Below are 22,697 nucleotides of genomic sequence, written 5' to 3' on the forward strand. Positions count from 1 at the left end.
GGGAGACCCGTGGGGAGGTCATTCTTTGCCAATGTCAGGGGCGCAGGTCTGCACTGGGGGCCCACAGTAGGCAACCTAGGCTGCAGTGAGGGAGCCGGTCCAGGCCCTGCCCAAGGGTCCTCACCGTCCAAGAGGTTGTTAGATGGGGCCAGGCCTGATGGGTGTCTGCCATGCCGTGCTGGGGGGACAGGGACATGCTGGGGCTGTGGAGCATGGCCTGGCCTGTGAGGGTCCTCAGGCCCCTCCCCTCCCCACACCTCACAGCCTGCCCCCCCATCCCTCTTCAGCTCATGTTCTGGGAGCTCTGGGCAGAGGAGGAGATGAGTTCTTCCCTGCAGCTGACCTGTGATTCTCAAGCCTGCCTGGTCTTCAATGTCCGTGGCCAGAACCGGGCGCTCAGGTGAGGGGTTCTCTACATTCTGGGGGCCCTGAGAGGAGAGGAATGAGTGAGGGAGACCACAGCTGAGCACTCCTGACCTACAGCCCCACTGCGCAGGTGTGACAAGGGAGGCTCAGAGAGGCCAAGTGACTTACCCAAGGTCACACAGCTGATAAAATATCTTTGACCTCTGGGGGCAGGCCATGGATGAGGAGTTCTTGGTCTCACAAACTAAATGCATCCCAGACCTCGAGTACATATTAGTAACTATTACGGTTCTTCAATCCAGGGACCTACTGGGTGCCGGGGTCAGGGGTCTTACAGTCAGATGAAGTCAGGTGGCCACTGGTTCTCACCTGGGGGAGAGTGTGCCCACCCAGGAGTGTCTGGCAATGTCTGGGGAAATGTCTGGTTGTTACGACTCGGCATGGGATACTACTGGCTTCTAGTGGGCGGGGTCCAGAGGTGCTGCTAGACTCCTATAATGCACAGGTCAGCCCACGACTGAATCGTGTGGCCCAAGGTGTCAGCTGTGCTGAGGTTGAGACACCCTGGTATAGAGGCACCACTGGGCCAGGGCAGCCCCCAGGGCTGGCAGCAGTGGGGAGCCATGAACACCCCAGCCTGAAGAGGCAAGGAAGGGGTGCTGTGTGCACAGGGCTGCTGGGAGACAGCCCGGGTTTAAATCCCACCATCCACTCTGCTGAGGCTCCACTGGCCAAGCCCGAGGGGGCCCATCGGTGGGCCTCCAGAAGACGTGCCTTCCGGTACCACCCAGCCCCTGTGCTGAAGGGGAAACTGAGGGACTTGCCCAATGTCCCTGCCCAGGACCAGGCAGAGGCCAAGCTGGGATTCAAACTCAGGTCGCCTGGGGGCAGGCTGCAGCCCCCACCATTACAACCCATGGCCCTCAGGCCTTGGGGCATGTGAATAGCCCTTTATCGGCTATTCTGCTGCTGTGTTCCTGAGTCTCCACCCCTCTGCTGGGGAGGTTGGCTTGGTCCTGACCCGGCCCTGGAGGCCCTGGACAGGGTGCCCTCAAACCAGGCCTCTCACATCCTCTTTCTTTCCAGCAAAGAGCTGCGGCTCTCAGGCCGGCATCACCTCCCCATCCTCCTAGGCTGCTGCCCCACCAGAGCCTCAGCCTCAGCCAAGGTAACTGTGTCCCCGCCTCCCCTGAGCTCCTAACTGGTTCCAGATGCCCTGCCCGAGGCGGGTGTGGAGAGTGTTAACACATCCACATCTGTCTGCCGGCTGCACAGGCCCCCGTGGGCGACTCTCGGAAACCCCTGGCTCCAGCTTTCCCAAACAGGCCCAGGTTTACATTCCTGGGCTAGCCCCTGCGGCCCCTAGCCGGGCCCACGAGACCCTTAGGAGCCAGGGGAGGCTTTGCCCGCCTGGTGCCTGGCGCCGCCTCACCCGGCCTGGCACGCTCCCGGTCGCTGGATCAGATGACGCGGCCTTTGAGCGGAGCCAGCATCACCTCCCAGGTGTCCCGTCGGCCTTCCCGTGGGTCTTTGCGTGTCTTCGTGCCCTGTGTCCACAAATCCCATTTTTACCTGGAACCCCCAGCATCTCCCGCACTCATGCATCTGCCCTGTGTGTAGCATCTGGAGGTCCTGGGGGAAGACAGGAGGACCCATGAGACCCATGATTCCCCCTCCCTCCGTGCAGCTGCCATTGTTTATTTCTGTCTGCCCCTCTTCCCCAAATCAGGAGATCCTGGAGGGTGTGCCCAACACCTGGCACAGGGCCCAGTACATAGTAGGTGCGCGTAGTGAATGAATGAAAGAAAGAATGAATGAATGACAGGGTGTGTAAGTGAGTGATTACAATCACCAACTGGTCACTTCATTATCCCACCAGCCACCCAGTTTTGTTAAAAGTCCTCCCTGCCCTGGGCCAGGCTGCCTTTGTTTATAGAGCACCTACTGTGTGCCAGGCCCTGTACACGCACATCACAAAGGATCTCGGTGCTCCCCAGATTTCACTGCACCATCATTCGGGGAACCTCTTAGTTTTCCCCTAATCTTTATTTTGAATAATTTCCAACCTATAGAAAAGTTATTGTAGGACAGTGGACATTTACCAATCGGTTTTTTCCCCAGTTTTATTGAGATGTAATTGACATACAGCACTGTATAACTTTAACATGTACAGCATACTGATCTGACTTACATCTATTGTGAAACAACTACAGTAAGTTTAGTTAACATCCATCATCTCATAGAGATACAGAAAAAGAAAAGAAAAGGAAAAAAAATTTCCTTGTGATGAGAACTCTTAGAATCTTCTCTCTTTTTTTAAAATTAATTTTTATTGGAGTATAGTTGATTTACAGTGCTCTGTTACTTTCAGCTGTACAGCAAAGTGAATCAGTTGTACGTATACATATATCCACTCTTTTTTAGATTCTGTTCCCATGTAGGTCATTACAGAGCATTGAGTAGAGTTCCCTGTGCTCTACAGTAGGTCCTTATTAGTTATCTGTTTTATATATGTGTATATATCCATCCCAATCTCCCAATTTATCCCTCCCCCCCTTTCCTCCTTGGTAATCATAAGTTTGTTTTCTGCATCTGTGACTCTGTTTCTGTTTTTTTAATTGGTTCATTTGTACCTTTCTCTTCTCTTAACCACTTTCAAATATACCGTCCAGCAGGGTTAACTGTAGTCATCCTGCTGTACATACATCCCTGGTATTTATCTTATATCACCAAGTATTAATATCTTACCACATCTTTCTATTTATACTTACATATGTTATATACATTTGTATATTCGTACACGTATTTTCTGTATTATTGTGAGTTAATATTGAGTTGTTTCTGGAGGCATCTCTTTACTCCTAAATACTGCAGCGAGTATTTCCTATAACAAGGGTATTTTCTTGTATAGCACAACAGAATTACAAAATTCAGGAAATTTAACATGTGACATAATACCATTATTGAATATATGGTTCATCATAAAATTTCCCAGTTGTCACAGTCATTCTTGTGCAATAATGTTCTTTCAAGCGGTTTTGTTTTGTTTGTTTTAAATCCAGAATGCAGTTCAGGATCATCCAGGGTGTTCAGTTTCTTAATCTAGAAATTCAGTTTCTTAATCTGAAATCTCTTTAGTTTCTTAATCTAGAACAGAGGTCTGCAAACTTTTACTGTAAAGGGCCAGATAATAAACATTTTAGCCTTTACACCCAATACCCTCTCTGTTGCAACTACTACCATTGTAACAAAAGAGCAGCGATAGACAATATGTACATAAATGGGCGTGGTCGTGTTCCAATAAAACTTTATTTACAAAATCAGGCAGTGGGCCAAATTTGGCCCAAAGACTGATCCCTGATCTAGAAATTCTCTTCCCACCACCTACATTTTATTATTACACTTTTCAGACACTGAAAAATTAAAACAATTTTATAGTGAACACCCACGTACCCATCACCTAGGTTTTTTTCATTCATATCTTGCTCTACTTTATCACATAGTTCTCCATCCTTCTTAATTTTTGATGCATTTCAAAGTAAGTTGCTGATATTGATATACTTCCCCCTAAGCATTTCATTGTCATTAACCACATTAAAGAAGAACTCCTGCATTGAACAACAAGGATTTACTGTGTAGCACAGGGAACTGTATTCAGTATCTTGTAATAACCTATAATGGAAAAGAATCTGAAGCTGTATACCTGAAACTAACACAATATTGTAAATACGCTATAGTTAAGTTTTTAAAAGAACTCCTGCACTGACGATTTTGCAGTGTTCAGGCAGTTGTTCTGCAAAAATCCCCCATTTGAATTTGTCAGATTGTTTGTGTGAGACATGATTCAGGTTGAACATTTTTGACAGGGGCATCACTAAATTAATGATGCTTCTGGAGAGCTCTTAAGAATACCAGCTCTTGACCCAGTTTCCAGAGGCTCTGTTTTTACAGGTCTTGGGTGGGGGCCCAGAATCTATATTTTTGGCAGGTGCCCTAAGTGATTCTGCTATTCAGCCAGCCTGGAAGTTAGTACATTATTTCATATAGTTTTCATATCAACCCATTAATAAAGTAGGTAATTATCCCAATTTATCTGATAAGAAAGTGAAGGTGGTTATGGAACTAGCTAGAGGTGATTCATCCCATACCTGCTAGAGCCCGAATTGGGGCCCTGGTCTGTTTAATGCAATGCTTGTGCGTCGTCCTCTGCAGTAGACTGCCCCCTGCTGTTCACGATGGTAATACAATTAGAATTCTTGCCTGCCCGCCCCAGGCTGGTAGCTGTCTACAAGTCAGTGTTACAGCATGAAGGGCACAGGGAGATTGTTGTCATGGCCACACCTGTGGTCTAAACTGAGGCTCAGGACCCTCATGTCATCAGTTTGTCCCGTCCAGGGAGCTGTGCGTCTTTTGGGCCCGGGGCTTTGGGAGGCAGAGCTTGCTTACAGTGTGGAGCCGGCATCGTGCTCAGTGCTCCGTCAGAGACTTGGATGACGAGACCTGACTTGCTTTTCTTCTGGCCCAGCTACGGTACTCTGAGGGTGGAGCCGAGAGCACATTTGCCTTGATGGTGGAGGAGCATGATTTCCACGTTGGCTCCAGGCTGGTGGCTGCTAAGAACAGTCTGACCAACATCATCACGCTGGAACAGACCTTCCCCCAGGTGCGTGGAGGAGGCCAGAGCCAGGGCTAGGGCAGGCTGGGAGGCTCCTGGGGCAGCCCTTTGAGAAAAGAGGAATTGTCCCGGTTCCTGGGAGGATCCAATGCAGGCAGAGCTGTGATATGGGCAAAATTTGCTGGAATGGATTCTCAGCTGGCCTCTGTACCCATCCATCCTCCCTCCTTCCCTCCCTCCCTCCCTTCCTCCCCCTCCCTCCTCCCTCCCTTTCTTCCTTCATTCCTTCCTTCCTTCATTCATTCCTTCCTTCCTTCCTTCCGCATTATTTATTGAGCGTCTACCAGGTGCCAGACCAGACACTATTCCAGAAACTGGGGATGTTGCCTAGAACAGGGTTGATGAGTCCTTCCTCTAATCAAGTGTACAGTCTAGTGGGGATATTGACCAACAAAAAAATCAAATAAGAAAATATACCAGATGATGATACATACTATAGAAAAAACAAAATGGGGTGATATGAGTGGGAATTACTGGGGAGCTATTTAGGTGGCCAGGAAAGGCCCCACTAAGGAGATGACATTTGAGCTAGCCGGAGATGACAAGCAAATATCAGCCATTTGAAAATCTGGTGAAAAGAAGATATACAGATTGCCAGCAAACACATGAAAGGATGCTCCACATCACTAATCATTAGAGAAATGCAAATCAAAACTACAATGAGGTATCACCTCACACCAGTCAGAACGGCCATCATCAGAAAGTCTACAATCAATAAATGCTGGAGAGGGTGTGGAGAAAAGGGAACCCTCTTGCACTGTTGGTGGGAATGTAAATTGATACAGCCACTATGGAGAACACTATGGAGGTTCCTTAGAAAACTACAAATAGAACTCCCATATGACTCAGCAATCCCACTCCTGGGCATATACCCTGAGAAAACCATAATTCAAAAAGAGTCATGTACCACAGTGTTCATTGCAGCTCTATTTACAATAGCCAGGAGATGGAAGCAACCTAAGTGTCCATCGACAGATGAATGGATAAAGAAGATGTGGCATGTATATACAATGGAATATTACTCAGCCATAAAAAGAAATTGAGTTATTTGTAGTGAGGTAGATGGACCTAGAGTCTGTCATACAGAGTGAAGTAAGTCAGAAAGAGGAAAACAAATACCGTATGCTAATACATATATATGGAATCTTAAAAAAAAATGGTCTGATGAACCTAGGGGCAGGACAGGAAGAAAGACGCAGACGTAGAGAATGGACTTGAGGACACTGGGAGGGGGAAGGGTAAGCTGGGACAAAGTGAGAGAGTGGCATGGACATATATACACTACCAAATGTAAGATAGATAGCTAGTGGGAAGCAGCTGCATAGCACAGGGAGATCAGCTCGGTGCTCTGTGATCACCTAGGGGGGTGGGATAGGGAGGGTGGGAGGGAGACGCAAGAGGGAGGAGATATGGGGATATATGTATATGTATAGCTGATTCACTTTGTTATAAAGCAGCAACTAACACAACATTGTAAAGCAATTATACTCCAATAAAGATGTTAAAGAAAAGAAGAAAAGAAAATATATAATGAAAGAGCATTCCAGGCAGAGGGAACAAGACGTGCAAAGGCCTGGGCAGGAATGAATTTGGCATATTTGAGGAATGGCCACTGGCCTGGAGCAGAGTAAGTGGGGGGAAATGGGGGGCAGCAGTGGGAAGCCAGTCATGCAGGGCGTGTCAGGTCACAGGGAGGAGTTTGGAGTTTATTCTCTCTGAAATTGGACGCCTTTTGAGGACACTATCCAAGGGATGCTTTCAGATTCCTCTGGCTGCTGTGTGGGGAGGGACCTACAGGGGACAGCAGAGACAACAGTGAAGAAGCCAGTGAGCAGGGCCAGAACGATGATGTCTTGAACCGAGGTGGGGGCAGTAGTGATGGGATTTAGAGACATTTAAGAGTCAGTTCCCCTCATCCCACCAAAAGTCCCCTCGACCTGTGGCACCCACCAGCAGGGAGAGTGCTCCTTGCTGAGCCTTTGCACAGGCTGTTCCTTCTGCCTAGAATGCCCTTCCCTGTTTTGTCCACTTATTTTCTTTGTGTTCCTTTGTCCCTCTAATATCTTTCGTGGCTACTCTTGTCACCTTGTCCCACCATTTTCTGTCTCTGTGACTGTCTCCCCACCAGCCTGGAGCCCCCTGAAGGGCCAGGGCCAGTCTTGGTTATCTTTGTACTCCAACCCCCAGCACTGGGTCAAGGACATAATACATGCTCACTAAATGTTTGAGAAATCCTACTACCAACTGCAGCAGCCCCACATGGCATTGTCCATGGGTCCAGCCCTGGGCTGAGCACATCACACCCATTATATCACTGAAGTAGGCACTGTTATTCTTACCCCATTTTATATGCAAGGAAATGAGGCCCAGAGAGGTTGGGAAACTGGCCCAAGGCCACACAGCTTGGAAGTGGAGCTGAGAGGCGGCTGTCCTCTTTACAGGGGGCTTCGGTCTCCTATGTCACACCCCTTCCACCCCCTCCCTTACAGTATCTGCCCAGCCCAGTAAACTGTTAGAACTTTGTTTCTTGTGTTTCCTTTTCTGAAAGCTTCTCTCCTTTCCTACCCTCAGCGGGAACATGGGCCGGGTTCCCCTGTGACCCAGCTCCATCTTTCTCTTCCAGCTCCACACCATTCCTGGGGAGCTGGTCCTGCAGACCTCATATGAGCGAGCCCGTGGCACCCGTGTCCTGCACCACATGGTGCTGTGGGACGGCCAGGAGATGGCCATCAACGGGAGCCTCTCCGGGCCCTTCCTCAAGCCCACCGGGACCCTCAGCTTGCAGGGTGAGTCTCCCAGCAGCTGCAGCAGGGGTGGCCCATTCACCCACTCACTCAGAGCACCATCATTGAGCACCTGCTTATCCCAGGTGCTGTTCCAGGTGCTGGGGATCCACTGGGAAATAAGATGGCCCAGGTCCCCGCCTTCAGGGAGGCAGGCTGTGAGCAGGGACACATACTGAACAAGATAACGCCAGGGTGTCTCCTAGAGAGAAGGGCTGAGAAAACAAGCAGGGCTTGGTATGGGGGCCTGGAGATCATCCAGGTGGGGTGGTCGGGGAAGGCCTGTCTCAGGAGGTGATGTTTAAGCTGAGCCCCAAGTGACAAGAAGGCGAAGCTCTGGGGAGATCATTGCAGGCAGAAGGAACAGCAGGTGCAAAGGCCCTGGGGTGGGAACAAGCTTTGTGGCCGGAGCAACAACAGCAAGGCCAGTGTGGCTGGAGTGGACTGAAGGGAGGAGCAGGGGGGAGATGAGGTGGGAGAGGTCAGGGGAGCCAGGTCACACAGGATCCCAGGCCCCGACAAGGAGTTAGGGTTTTACCTGAGTGTGTTAAGACAGGAGGGTAGGGCCAGGGCGTGGAAGGTGTGCCAACTCTGAGCATCCCTGAGAGGCTTCAGAGCTGAGGCTGACAGACTGAAGCTTGGCAGGGGAGGTGAGTGCAACCCCAACGGTGGCACCCGTGACCCCTGAGGCCCTCCAGGAAACTACCCCGTCCCCAAGGGGCTGTGCAGACACACAGACTGTCAGTTAGTGTTTGAGGAGCCCCCTTACACCGAGCAGAGCCCGACCTGCTGGCCTGCCAAGCGGGAAACACAGTGCAGAACCTGGCCCCGGGGGCACGGCTTGCTGAGTGGCCCAGTGGAGTTCCCCATGGTCACGGTTGCCACACATGTGCCCTGCAAGGCAGAGGAAATGAGAAGATCCTCAGCATGCCAAGATGGTATGTGTATGCCCTTGTGTGCATGTGTGAATGTGTGCATGCTCGGGGGCCCATGGGTGAGCTGAGCAGTCCGTGGACCCTGCCATGTGGTTACAGAGCATAGGAGCCAGCAGGTCAGGGGTGGAGGGAATGAGGGGTGTGGCTCTGCATGTGGCATGCAAATGTGGCCAGTGCTCCCTGGACTGGTGACCAGATGATGCCTTGAGAACCAGCTAGTGCCGCCGTCTCTGGGCACAGCTCCCCAGAGTCTGTGTGGGGACAGGCAGCACCCCTTCCAGAGGGCTCAGAGGGCAGCATGGTGGCCGTTGTCTGCAATGGGGTCTTGGGTGGACTCCTGCTCTGGGGGTCTAGGAAGGCAGGACCAGTTGGTGGCCTCACAGGATGGGATCAAGTGGTGCAGGAGGTCAGGGCAGCTGGACTCAGCCTTAAGGGATGAAGGAAGAAAATCTAGGGCAAGGAGACTGTCTGCTGTGAGACCTCAGCTATGCAGGTACCACCTGTGTCACACCCCAAGGTGGAATGAGAGCATAGGGCAGGTGAGTGTGGCCAGGTAGGTGTGGGACATTCAAAGAGGCCTTGGCAGCCATGAGTGTGAGGGACCTGAGAGTGATACAAGAAGGAGACTGTATCAGTCAGCTATTGCTGTGTAACAAATGACCCCAAACTCAGTGACTTACAGTAATAAGCATTTATCACTGCTCATGGGCCTGTGGGTCAGCTGGGCAGCTCTTCTGGTCTTACTCACGCATCAAAGTCAGCCCCAAGTTGGGTAGGTGGTGCTGCTGATCTTGGCTGGGCTTTCTAACGTGTTCGGGGGCTGGCTGCCTGTCAGCTAGTCTGGGACAGCCTCGACTGAAACATTCAGGTTCTCGTCTGTGTGGTGTCACCATCCAGCAGGCCAGCCTGGGTTTGTTCTCACAGTGGCCGGGCAGGGATCCCAGAGAGCCAGTGGAAGCTGAGGACTCTTTAGGCCTAGGCTGGGGTTTGCCAGTGTCAACTTCACCAAATTCTACAAGCAAATCACAAGGCCAACCCAGGTTCAAGGGCCAGGGAAACAAATTCCACCTCTTGATGGAGGAGGTACAAAGCCTCGTTGCAGGAATAGAGATTTGGGGTTCTCATGGGGACACTGAGGGACTATACTGAGTGGTATGGGGACCAAGTGAAGGTGTAGCTTCTGAATTTTGTGCAGATTACCTGAGCGTGTGGCTCCAAAGTGGCCCCCTATACCCTCTCGGCCTCAAGCCGATGTCCTCAGCTCATGTTCCTGCCCCTCCCTGTGTCCCCGCCTCCAGTGGAGCTCACCCACCTGCTGCCGCTCCCCCTGCCTCGGCACTGCAGCCTCCGCCTGGCCTCCGAGCATTCGCGACGCAGCCACCATGATGACCTGGTCGTGGGCTGGGATGGCAAAAACCAGGTAGGCATCAGCGCTGGAAGGATACCTGCGAAGCCCACCCTGTGGCCTGAGAGGTGCACTTGGGGCCCTGCCCTGCCCGAGGAGCCTTACAGAGACAATGGGGCTGGGCCCCAGTCCCCAAGGGACCATCAGAAGGGCACTGGGTGGGAGGAGGAAACCTGGGTCCCAGCACCACCTGGGACAGGAAGACCAGTGGCTGACACATACTGCAGGCCTCTTGTGTGCCAGGCACATCAGCCCCATTTCTAGAAGATAAAATTGAAGCTCAGAGAGGCATGGGGTCTTGCCCAGAGTCACGGAGCTACTGGAAGGCAGGGCTGGGATTTGAACCAATGAAATGCCTCCAGCCACCACGTGTGACTCCCAGTCCCATCTTTGTCATATGCTTGTCCCCATCTGCTTCTCTCCAAGCCTCAACTTACTCCTCTGCAAAATGGGCTGAAGCTCTCGGGGGGCCTCCCACAGTGCTGGGCCAGCAGCCCTCACTCCCGTGACCTTGATGAAGAAGGTTGCCTGCACTGGGTGGTGGGGAGGGGGTTGGCCTCTCTGGGGGAGCCCTCCCCCTCAGCCTGTCCCCTCCCCAGGTGGTGCTGTCCTCCTCTCTTCGGCTGGGGAAGGGCGAGCTGGCCGCCCACCTGGCCCTGGCTCACCCTTTCAGCCTCTCCTGGTGGCGGGCCGAGGCCAGTGGCTTTGCTGAGAGCAGGGGTGGCAGGCAGAGCCGGCAGGTGAGCAGGGAGCATCCGAGGGGCCCTGGGTGTAGGGGTCTTGGGGGTTGGTGAGCTGCGTGGCTGAGCCCACGGGTGGGGCATCTGGGACCACGTGTGGGGGAGGAGGATCCCATTTGTTCATCAGAGACAAGGACATCTCTGGAATCACAGATTCCTGAAGCTTTGAACCCCAAAGGGACCTTCATTCATTCATTCATTCCTTCATCGGTACCTTATTAAGCACCTACTGTGTGCCAGGCAGTGTTGAGGTACAGACACAGTCCCTGCATTGATAAAGCTCACATTTTAGTGAGAGAAACAGTTACAAGCATGTCCAATTCATCACTGAAGTGCTCATTTGTTTAGTCAGTCACTGCAGTGGTTTGAGCAGGGCAGCTGGACTCTGCATCTGACTGGGAGGCCTTGGGCAGCTCACAGCACCTCCCTAAGCCTCAGTTTTTTTCTTCTGTGAAATGGAAGACAGTAGGCCAGTGTGTGCCAGGCAAAACAGGCAAAGAGACCAAAACTCAAGCAAATGAATGAATAAAGAAATTAAGAGTTGTGGTAAGCACCATAAAGAAAGTAAGGAGGGTGCTAAGAGAGAGAAACATTGGAGTGGGGGGGGACTACTTTAGATGGGGTGGACAGCGAGGGCTTCCTGGAGGAGGTGGTTTGTCCGCTGAGGATCCGCAGATGAGGAGGAGCTGTCTGTGACAAGCTGGAGAAGCAGCGCAGTCCAGGCAGAAGGAACAGCAAGCGAAAAGGCCCCGAGGTGGGAACGGGCTGGGTGCTTCAGGAAGAGCCAGAGGCAATCAAGACCAGAACCGAGGACGCGATGGGGCGGGGGCAGGGGAGGGGGGAGATGAGGTCAGGTGAGGGGCAGACCACGCAGGGCCCCTCTCTTGGCTCGGGCTGACATAGCAAAATAGTACAGGCCGTGTGGCTTAAAGCACAGACATTTATTTCTCACGCTTCTGGAGGCTAGAAGTCCAAGATCAAGGTGCCAGCACTGTCAGGTTCTGGTGAGAGCTCTCTTCCTGGCCTGCAGCCATCTCACTGTGTCCTCACGTGTTGGGGAGGGAGCTCTCTGGGGTCCTTCTTACAAAGACACTAATTCCATTGTGACCCCCCCGCCCCAAACCTCATCAACCCTAATCACCTCCCAACGGCCCCACCTCCTGATGCTCTCACACTGGGGATTAGGGCTTCAACATATGAACTGGTGGGGTGATGTGAGTCCACAGCAGCCCCACAAACCCCAGTGAGCAACTCAGATTTCATTCTGTCTTTGGGAATGATGAGTCTGGGTGCTGAGAATGAGGAGTTTTCCATCTAACCGCCTCTGGCCTCCCAGCCTAAGCGTGGCTCTAAGCTCTTACAAACACGAGCCGCAAGAGGAGGCACCATCTCTACTCCCCATCTCTCTCCTCCGCCCGCCACTGGCCCCATCTCCTTGCAGGTACAGCTTGCCTGGAATGGAGGGCAGCCTGCGACTTTGCAGCTCACCTGGGCCGACAGGTCCTTGGCGCACGGCACCTCCTGGGATGGCTGCATGGCCACCTCCCCGGGGCAGGTAGGCACTGGCTGCCCTGCTGATCAGGCACAGGCCTTTCGCTAACTCTGAGCCCTGTGTTGCCCCCGCTCCCCCCAGTCACGTCCTCCATCCTCTTCAGCTCCAGGACGCCTGGGGCCTGGGCACCCTCAGGGCCTGTGGGGCCTTAATACAGACCCCAGCTGTGTTCAGCGAGTGGCTCGATCTGTCTTGGGACGGACGCCGGGTGCAGCAGAACCTGACGTATGAGGTGAGGCCTGGGGGGCTGGGGGTCCCCATCTGCTTCAGGAAGTGCCTGGCTCTGGGGCCCTAGGGTCCTGGGTATAAGTGCTAGTTGTGCTGGGGATCGCGGGCAACTCATTTCTCCACTGTGAACCTTGGTTTTCTCATCTGTAAAATGGGTGCAGTAATCCTTCCCTGACTGGAGTGTAGTGAGAGCTCTGGGAGGTAAGGAAGGCAAGGCGCCCAGCATGAGGCAAGCACTTGGGGAGCAGATGGGGAAGGAGCTGGTGACGCCAGTGGGCTTCTGGGGAGGGGTGGGGGGAGGTCGGGAGGTCAGGTTTCCAGAGGTGTCAGGGTCAAGGTCTCCAGCAGCACCGCCTGCCTGGGGCTCCTGATGGGCTATGGAGAGACAGGGACAGCTAGCCCTGGAAGTCCCCTTGCCCCTTCTGGGTCTCCTTAGGCCCAGCCCCCCTCAGTCTCCCAACAGAAGTCCTGCTCGGAGTGTAAACGGCTGCTGTGGGGCTGACCAGGGCTCTGATGGTGGAATTTCTGGCACCTGCCCTCCTCCCGTGAGGGTCTCCTGACTGCCGCTGGCCATGGGCACTCTCTCTTCCGGGACGAACCCCCATCCCATGGTGCCTTCTCCTTCCAGAGGCACCAGCCGTCCCGCCCGGACAAGATCCGTGCAGAGGCCACACTGGAGCGCGTCCTCACGGCCTCCTGCACCACGCAGAGTTTCCAGGGAGTCATGGAGACGGACTGTGCCCACTGGCTGCGCCATTCCCTGCATCTGGGGCTCTGCCACCTGCCCAGGGTGAGTCTGTCCCAGGGAAAGGCCCAGGGACCCAGGTGGTGAGGAGAGAGGAGGGTGCCCGCCCAGGTCAGGGGTGTGAGTGAGGGAGCTGGGTGCCATCATCACAGCTCTGCACACGCCACTGGGCGACCCTGGGCAGGGTGCTCTTCTCTCTGAACATCCGGTGTTTCATCTGAAGGATGGAAGATGCACTTGGTTCCAGCATGTAGGGTGATTGTGAAATTTAAGATGTGACACTGGGAGAGTGCTCAACGCATAAACAAAAGCTGCTGCTTTCGTCATCATTGTTAGGGGGAGGTGTTGGGACCCCTATCCCCCCAGCATTCCCCTGAGTTTGTTAGCTGGTTGATTGGTCTTTCCTGCATTCTTTCCACCCTTCCTTCCACCCACCCACCCACCCACCCACCCACCCATCTTCTCAACCATCCAAACATCCATCCATCCATCCATCTACCCACCCTCCCATCCTCCCTTCCATCCTCCCTCCCTCCCTCCCTCCCATCCCTCCATCCATTCATCCATCCACCCTCCCATTCCCCACATCCCAGGGGTCAAACTTTTTCTGTGAAGAGCCAGATGGTAAATATTTTAAGTCTTGCAGACCATATGGTCTCTGTTGCAACTCTGGCATTGTGTCATGAAAGCCACCATAGATGACATGTAAATGAATGGGTACGGCCATTCCCAATAAAAATCTGTCTACAAGAACAGGCAGTGAGCCAGATTTGGCCCATGAGCCCTAGTTTGCCAACCCCCAATCTGTTCATCCGTTCAGAAAGCATTTGTAGGCCTTACCTCTGCCAGGCTCTGTTCTAGGTGCAGGAGCAAGGATGGTGAAAGGGACAGACCAGGTGCCTCCCCTCCTGAAGCTCACAGTCCAGTGGGTAGAAGAAGAAAAAACAGACAAGATGCATGATATGCAGTCAGGTGTGGTGAATGCTGTGAAGGAATGAAGCAGGGAGAGTGGACAGGGGATTGCAGGGGGCCTTGCTGATGAATGCAAACTGCAGCGGGAACAGCCAGTGCAAAGGCCCTGTGGCAGGAGCATGCTTAAAGTGTTTGAGGAACACAGGGTGGCCCTTATAGAGAGAGCAAGAGGGCGAGGTTAGGAAGATAACGCAGACCCATAGGACCTGCCAAGGAGACCGGCTTCTCCTCTAAGCGCAGTGGGAAGGCAGAGGCTTTGAGCAGGGGTGACAGTGTCTGATTTGCATTTTTTTAAAGCTTGGTCTAGCTGCCAAGGGGAGGAGGGGCTGTGGGCTGGGGCAGGAATGGAGGCTGATAGGCTATTGTGACAGTCCTGGCATGAGGGATAGTAGCCTGGACCACGGCATAGGGAGAGGAAGCTGTGCTCCTGCGCCTCCCTGACCACTGACACCCCACCCTTTCATTCCAGGCCCTCTCGGTCTCCGGGGAGCACACCTTGGGCAGCGGTGGGCTTCTGCTACACTCCAAGTGCCAGCTGGGCGTCGCCCCAGACCCAGACCACAGCCTGCACCTCAGCCTGACCCTCCGCAACCACAGCAGGCCCCGGATGCCTGACTTCTCCGGGGAGCTGGAGGTAAGGTGGCTGGGTCGGGGCTGCCCACCCCATAGGCAGGATACTCTGATGTCCCTCTGTCCCTCTCTGCCCAGCGGACCACCACTGCCTGGGTGGCCCTGCCATCTAGTGGCCAGTATTAGAACTGCAGACTGGCACCCTAGTGGGGACCTGAGCTTAACTGTAGGTGGGAACCCCTGTGGCTGCCGCCCCGCCCTGAGCAGCTCCTCTGCTGCCCAACGTCAGCCCTTCCTATAACCGAGAGGCAGTGGCTGGACTCCCTGGGTTTGAATCCCAGCCCAACCTCTTCCTGGCTAGCAACGTACTTCCCCTCTCTGTGCCTCAAGTTTCTTCGCCTGTAAAGTGATGGATAATCATTGCACCTACCCTACCTCCCATGGCATTAATATTGCAGGGATTAAGTATGTTAATATGTATAGATTGCTTAGATAGTGCCTGATACAAAGCAGCCACTAAGTAAGTATTAGCTGCTATTATTATTAGCTATTATTGGCCAAGTCTTCTCCTACCCCTTCCACCTCCCAGCAGCCCAGGGTTCAATACCTGCTGTGCTCCCACCTGGCCAAGGGCTCCTGGGAAGGGACCTCTTTGAGCCCCATTTCCTCATCTGTGAGTGAGGATCAGGTATATTTCACAGGGTGGTCAGTGGGGTTCTGGGCACCCCTCCCCTCCCCCCACACAGCACGGGCATACCGGAGGTGCTCCATAAGTGCTGTCATCCACCCATCTCTCTGTCCCCCTGGCTGGGTGACCTTGACCTTGTGACTTTCCCTCTTCAAGCCTCAGTCTTCTCTGTCAAATGGGAACAAATCCCATGTCCTTTGCAGAACTGTTGGGAGGAAAAAGAGTTTGCACACCACGTGCACACAGTAGGTGCTCATGAGATGGGAGTTTCCTTCCAGCATCCAGCGCTGGGTGAGGCATTTCTGTGTCTGGAGCTCACTCAGCTCCTGTTTCCGAGCCCAGGAGCAGTGGCAGTTTCAAAAGAGTTTTCCTTTCTGAGTTTTGCCAAGGCTGGCTCTTGTTTCCCTGTTTGCCAGCCAGGCCCCCAGCCACTCCTGCACCTGTAATCCCGGTGCCCCAAGGCTCACTTCCCCAGAATCGGAGGCCTGGGAGTGAGCCCCGTGGGGCCTAGCCCGCGGTGGGCGGTCAGGGAGTGGCTGGTCCTCCTGCTTCTATCCTGAGCATGTGGGCAGCTGGTTCTAACCGCTTCTCCCTTGCCCACCACCCCCTCTCTGCTTGCCCCATTTTGGGGTCCGTGGTGTGGAGAGAGGCCTTTCACAGCCTTGTTTGGTCTCTACACCAACCCGGTGGAGAAGAGGGACAGATTCGGGAGGTGAGGCACCCACCCCGGCTGCTGGGGCGCTCGCCACTCAGTGACAGTGACTAGGACGGACACCTCAGGTGTGGTCTGCAGACCCCCCCTCAGGCTCACTTCATGCACTGTGAAATCTAAGGATTCCTGGGCTCCACCCCTCCCACCCACTTAGGAAGCTGCATGTCTAGTGAGCACCCTGAATTGGATTCCTAGGGCTGCTGTAACAAATTAGCCCCAACTCAGTGGTTTAGCACGACAGAAATTTCTTCTTTCACAGTTCTGGAGGTTAGAGATCTAAAATCAAGGTGTCAGCAGGGTTATGCTCCTTCCAGAAGCTCCAGGAAAGAATCCTTCCTTGCCTCTTCCAGCTTCTGGGGGCTGCCAGCAATCCAGGCGTTCCTTGGCTTGTGGCTGCATTATTCCAATCTCTGTCTCTGTCTTCACATGGCCTCCTTATAAGGACAACAGTTATTGGATTTAGGGCTCACCCTAATCCAGTATGATGTCATCGTAATTTTATTTCATCTACAAAGAACCTATTTCCAAATTACATCACATTTACAGGTACCAAGGGTTAGAACTTCAACAGATCTTTTTGAGGAACCTAAGCCCATAACACACCTCCTACACACACACACACACACACACACACACACTCACTCTCTCTCTCTCTCTCTCTCTCTCTCTCTGATTCCTGATAAATTTTGAGAACCACCGTTCTATATCTGATCTTATAGATTTTGAAACTGAGGCCCACAGAGGGTAACACAGTTACTCAAGGCTGCACAGCTTGTTAGCCACAATATCTGGACTAGAATACAGAGCAGTTGAGTTCAGGCCAGAGGTGGCTCCCCTCCCCTACAACGGCTTCTCAATCAGCCCGTTGGCCTCCCCGCTGCAAGGTCTCCCTAGGGTTCCTTCTCTTAAAGCCTCTGAGGCTTTTCCTGACTTTGCCCCACCCCATTCAAAACCCTTCTGTCTTGTGTCCCCTTCCCTCAAGGCTGGTGGCTGCAAGGGCTGGGATGAACTGCTCAGTGCCAGCCTTTATGCCAGGTGCTACCCACAATGTCTCCTTGAACTTGTGGAGACATTTGCAGTGGTTCTCATGCAAACATGGAAAACCTGGCCTGTAGGTGGAGACACCTGGGCACTGGGAACAAAAATGCCAGTGCCCAGCCCCTCCCTCAATCAGTTAAGTCAGAATCTCTGGGGTGAGGCCTCGCAGCAGGAATTTTTAAGCTACTTGGATGCTGTGCACCGTGCTTGGTTAGGTCCCTGGATGTGGATTTTAATAAGCATTTTCTGCAATTGGTAGGGATTCTGAGCCCTGTGGCAGGGGTGTAAGGTGGGGGGATCCAGTGCCCCTGAAGATGGGGTGGTGGGCATTGCCTTTTCCCTGCAGGTTCAACCTCACCCTCCTCAGCCACCTCTCCCTTTGCCTGGGGCCAACTGGGGCCAGTGGGCAGAGGCTAGGCTGCACTCAGGCGTCTGCCCTTTGCCTCCCAGCTCCGCGGCCCCAAGGCTCAGCAGTTTGGCCTGCTGGGCCGGGTCTCCACCTCAGCTTCTCGAAGCTTGGTCCAGCTGGAGGGAAATGTGGATGACGGGGACGAGAAAGTGAGGCTGTTGGTGTCCCGAGCCCCGAACTGCTTCCAGGCCTCGGTGGCCCACAAGGAAGGTGAGTGGAGGTACTGGTGTGGCTCAGTGGCCTGGCCAAGGCCCCAGCTTGGCCCAAGAGTGGACAGAGATTGGGGTGCTGAGAGCTCGAAGTCAAAGGAAACCCTGGTAGGACTTGGTGGCACCCCCAGCTTGGAGGTGATGATGAGCTTCCTGTGGTCACCTGTGGTGCCAGGAGAGGCTGGGATAAGTCTGGACCAGAGGTGGGTGTGGGCTGGGGGATGGGGAAGAAACCAGGCTTCAGGGGTTTGGAGGTTGATTTAGGCAGCTCAGTTCAAGGCCCTCAAATCCTAGAGCCTTTGAGACTCTGGCTGTGGGCAGTGGGGAGCTACAGAAGGCTGTGGAGAGCAGGAGGAGTGGGCAGCTGGGAGGCAGATGGACGAGTCCTGGTTACAACGGCAGGTCCCTTCCTGGCCCCAGGGAGCCAAGAGGAGAGCGTGGTGCTGCGGGCGTGTGCCCACAGGCGGACTGCGGAGGTGGAGGCCCTGCTCCAGGACAGCGGGCAGCCCGTCCAGCCCCTGGGACGCCTGACCCTGCAGGCTGCCAACCAGAGCCTCCGCTTGGCTGCATATGGCTGCCAGGGGACCCTGCTGGGCCACGTGGAGGTGAGAGGGCCGAGGGCTGGGGGGAGGGGTGTTATTCCTACTCCCCCACCCTGCCCGGGCAGAGGCCACAGGACCAGGATCCCTAAGTCCAGGAGTACCAAGGAAACCAGAGGCAGACAGCCCGTAGTGTGGCCAACACATGCTTGGGCGTTGCTGCTGGCACCTTCCTTCTGTCCACTTCATTCCCGTGAGGCCCAGCCTGTCCCTCTGTGTCCGCAGTCCAGGGTGGCTGCTCTTGGGTCCCAGGTGCAAGCCCGGCTGGAGGAGAAGATCCATGGCTTGGACGCCTACGTGAGACGGTTCCAGCGCCTGGTGGGTAGAGTGCACTGGGATGTCGGGGGCACCCTTGGAGAACGGGAGGGAGCGTGAGGCTGTGGAGGGTCACCCCTCTGGCTCGTCCTGGGCCTCCCTCATGGACATGAGGGTCTTCTGGAGCTTTCTGTGCCCCAGACCCTCACGCTGATCCTGCCCCCGTTCCCCTGCCCAGGTGCAGCCGGCAGGCGCCCTGGATGGCGCGGTAGGCCCCCTTCTGCAGCTGTGCCAGGCGGGGCTGGGGGCCGTGCGGGAGAGTGGCCGGGCGGTGGCCGCGCTGTGGGACCAGAGCCGGGCCAGGCAGGGGCTGACAAACCGCGTGCGGCTCTACCTGGAGAGGCTGCAGGCAGGCCTGGAGCAGCTGCGGGATGAGCTGGAACGTGAGTGCAGGAGGCAGGGCGTGACCCTGCACCCAAATCCACGCCTGATCCCAGGGCCCCCGACCCCAGGCCCCTCACGCTCGGCCTGGGGTACTGGTTCAACCAGAAAGGCCACCTGATTTCTGGCAGGCCTGCAGCCCAACTTCATTTAGACCCTCTGCCTTATTTCTCATGGATCTGTAGCCTTCAGACTTTTGGAACAGTGTCCATTCTTGTCAGTCTCCAAGCTTGTATCCCTCATGCCTGCTGCCTTATCTCTTCTGGGACTGCTGCCCAAGTTTCTTCAGTCCCCGCCTGATTTCTTTTGGGTATACGGCTTTACTTCTATTAAGCCCATTGCCATAGATTCTAGGGCCTATTTCTTGTTCTGTGATAAGCACCAGTGAGACTGTGAGGGTCGTGAAGGCTGCTGTCCCGAGCGCCCTCCTGGCGGTGCTGGGACCCTCCAGCCTCTCCCGGGGCCAGGAGCACCAGGGCTGACAGCTGGCCCAGCAGGGAGCCCCAGGACCCTGCCCAGCACCAGGGCGGCCATCCCTCTGACTGGCCAGTGCTCAGGCCAGACAGGCTATTAAATGTACTCTCACCCCTGCTTGTGTCCCTTTGTCAGAATCCCAGGGCCACCCCCAGCCTCGTGATTCACTAGGACTCACAGCTCTCAGGACGTAGTTGCACCCACGGCTGTGATTTGCTACAGGGACAGGATACAGAGCCAGGTGGCGGAGGGACAGGCGCAGGGGAGGTTCTAAGGAGACCAAGCACGAGCTTCCAGACTCCTCTCCCAGTGGGGGCACACAGGACTCCCTCCACTCCCCCAGCTTTGAATTGTGACAACACGTGTCAAACGCTGTCTGCCAGGGGAGCTCGTTGAGACCCTGCGCCCAGGCTTCTCACTGGGGGCTGGTCACGTAGGAGCCTCTGCCTGGCACAGACCAACATTCCAGACTCACAGAAGGAAAGCGGCCGTTCAGCATAAACCACATTGTTCGTGCAATCCAGGCACAGTGAGGCCCTCTTATCAGGTCTGGGAACGGTGGGAACCCCCCAGATTCCAGCCAGGGCTGACCCTGTGAACGGGCCTTGCAGTTGCGCAGTCTCAGGCCTGCCGGGCTAACTCTTTTCCAGTCTCTGGTGCCACCACCTCATTCCAGGTCACAGGCCCTATTTCTTTCCTGGAGGCCCAGGTTGTCGGGGGGCTGGTTTTCCTGTGCGGGCCTGGGATGCGGGTAGCGGCATCTCACCTGCCACCAGGACCGGGAGGCCTCACGGTGGGTAGTGGCTGCCTTTGCAGAGCCCCTGGCCACGCTGAAGGACGCCTACTTGGAGGTGACACTGCAGCCCTTGGCCAAGGTGTGGCAGGAGCGGGCCGAGGAGGCCGTGCAGCGGCTGCAGGCCTGGGTGTCTGGGACGCCGGGGACCTGGGGGTCCGGGCCCATCGCGGCAGCGCTGGAGGCCACTAGGGGCGCCCTGGAGCTGGTGAGGTAGGGCGAGGGGGAGGGAGGCGGCATTGCAGGCAGGGATGGCCCTGACGGCTCTCATTGCCCCCACCTGCTCCAGGCCACCCACCAGATGCTGTCTTGGGCTGAAGCTGTGTTCTCACAGGCACTGAGGCGGCTCTGCAAACCCTTGCTGGACCTGTACAGCTTCTCAGCCAGGTAACTTGTCCCCTCTGCGGTCCTGCCCCACGCCAGGCACACCCTCCGTCTCATCTGCTCCCCTGACAGCCCTTCCATAGAGACATTTGCAGCCCCATTTTACAGATAAGGAAACTGAGGCTTATTCTTCATTCCGTGGATATTTTATGAGCACTCTCTTTGAGCGGGCGCTGTTTTAGGTGTGCAGACGCAGCGGTGAGTGGGATAGATCCTGGCCCTTACGAGGGCCATGGCTGAGCAGGGAGACGGTCACTGAACACAATGACCAGGTAATCTACCCTCAGGGGCGGCGGGCCTTCCTCTAAAGGGCCTGAGAGTGATGTGTTCAGGATTTGTAGCCCGATGGTCTCTCACGTAGCCTTCGTTTTTTGTTTTTGTTAAGAATCCTTTAAACAGTAAAAGCCATTCTCAGCTTGCAGGCCATCCAAAAGCAGGACACAGGTTGGATTTGGCCACGGACCACAGTCTACCGACCTTTGAGCTAGTATGTTAGGTACCAAGTGCTACAGAAAACAAAAAGGCAGGACGTGTGAGTTGATGGGGGCATTTTATTTTATTTTTATTTTTTAAATCTTTTTGTTTATTTTGGCTGTGGCGCATGCGGCATCTTAGTTCCCCACCCAGGAATCCAACCCGTGCCCCCTGCAGTGGAAGCGCAGAGTCTTAACCACTATACTGCCAGGGAAGTCCCCGATGGGGGCATTATAAAGAGTGAGGCTGTGGTTGGCTTCAGTGAGAAGGTAGCATTTGAGCAAGGGCTTGAAGGGTGAGGGAGTGAGCCGGGTGCACATCACGGGAAGAGTGTTCCAGGCGGAGGGCACAGCTGGTGCAAAGGCCCAGGGGTGGGAGTGCACTTCCTGCTTAAGGAATCTGAAGGAAGCCAGGGGGCTGGAGAGGAGTCGGGGGGGTAACAGGGTTCCGGGCAGCCGGGGCCTTTGTCTCTTACTCTGAAATGGGAACACACAGGAGGTTTTTTTGTTTGTTTGTTTGTTTGTTTGTTTTTGCGGTACGAGGGCCTCTCACTGTTGTGGCCTCTCCCTGTTGTGGCCTCTCCCATTGTGGAGCACAGGCTCCGGACGCGCAGGCTCAGCGGCCATGGCTCACGGGCCCAGCCGCTCCGCGGCATGTGGGATCTTCCTGGACTGGGGCACAAACCTGCGTCCCCTGCATCGGCAGGCGGACTCTCACCCACTGCGCCACCAGGGAAGCCCAACACACAGGAGGTTTTGAGCTGAGGAAGGACATGATCTACCTTTCATTTAAAAAGATCCCTCTGGCCCCAGTGTTGAGAATAAAGACTGGGGACAGGGAGGGGGATAGAAGCAGGGAGCCCAGTTTAGAATGGTCCAGGCAAGATGGGAGAGTAGCTGCGCCAAGCAGTGGTAGCTGCGGAGGCGGTGCGAGGCAGTCAGGTTCCGGGTGTTGTAAGGACAAGCCTGTAGGATTGGCTGACAGATTGGATGTAGGTGGTGAAAGAGAAGAGCCAGGGATGACTCCCAGAGTCTTGGCTTTGATGACTGGAAGGATGGAGGGTCCATCTATGGAGTAATGGGGATGACTGGTGTGCAGGGAGCAGCTTGGAGCTTTGTTGGCTTCCTGTGGCTGCCATAGCAAATTACCACAAGTTCAGTGGCTTAAGCGACACAGATGTGTTCTCGTGTAGTTCTGGAGGTCAGAAATTCGAAATGAATGTCAGCTTCCTCCGAGAGGCTCAGGGGAGA

At 54.7% G+C, this 22,697-nt stretch overlaps 1 protein-coding gene across 1 annotated transcript in view; it reads left to right on the forward strand.

The window, feature by feature from the left end:
• Positions 1-22,697, forward strand: part of LOC308628340 (uncharacterized protein) — a gene marked incomplete at its 5' end in the record, with an annotated part of 154,999 nt that overhangs the window by 126,509 nt on the left and 5,793 nt on the right. Inside the window, 18 exons of the mRNA XM_081255163.1 lie at positions 265-400; positions 1,453-1,534; positions 1,692-1,888; positions 1,987-2,143; positions 4,892-5,029; positions 7,665-7,827; positions 10,058-10,179; positions 10,764-10,904; positions 12,346-12,459; positions 12,560-12,688; positions 13,313-13,474; positions 14,871-15,035; positions 17,860-18,028; positions 18,448-18,632; positions 18,852-18,944; positions 19,120-19,324; positions 20,613-20,797; positions 20,879-20,976. Coding sequence (XP_081111289.1) covers positions 265-400; positions 1,453-1,534; positions 1,692-1,888; positions 1,987-2,143; positions 4,892-5,029; positions 7,665-7,827; positions 10,058-10,179; positions 10,764-10,904; positions 12,346-12,459; positions 12,560-12,688; positions 13,313-13,474; positions 14,871-15,035; positions 17,860-18,028; positions 18,448-18,632; positions 18,852-18,944; positions 19,120-19,324; positions 20,613-20,797; positions 20,879-20,976 — 2,641 coding nt within the window. The remainder of the gene's footprint in view (positions 1-264; positions 401-1,452; positions 1,535-1,691; positions 1,889-1,986; positions 2,144-4,891; positions 5,030-7,664; positions 7,828-10,057; positions 10,180-10,763; positions 10,905-12,345; positions 12,460-12,559; positions 12,689-13,312; positions 13,475-14,870; positions 15,036-17,859; positions 18,029-18,447; positions 18,633-18,851; positions 18,945-19,119; positions 19,325-20,612; positions 20,798-20,878; positions 20,977-22,697) is intronic.

Source organism: Mesoplodon bidens (genome assembly GCF_964165515.1).
Source record: "Mesoplodon bidens genome assembly, chromosome: 15".
Classification (NCBI taxonomy): domain Eukaryota; kingdom Metazoa; phylum Chordata; class Mammalia; order Artiodactyla; family Ziphiidae; genus Mesoplodon; species Mesoplodon bidens.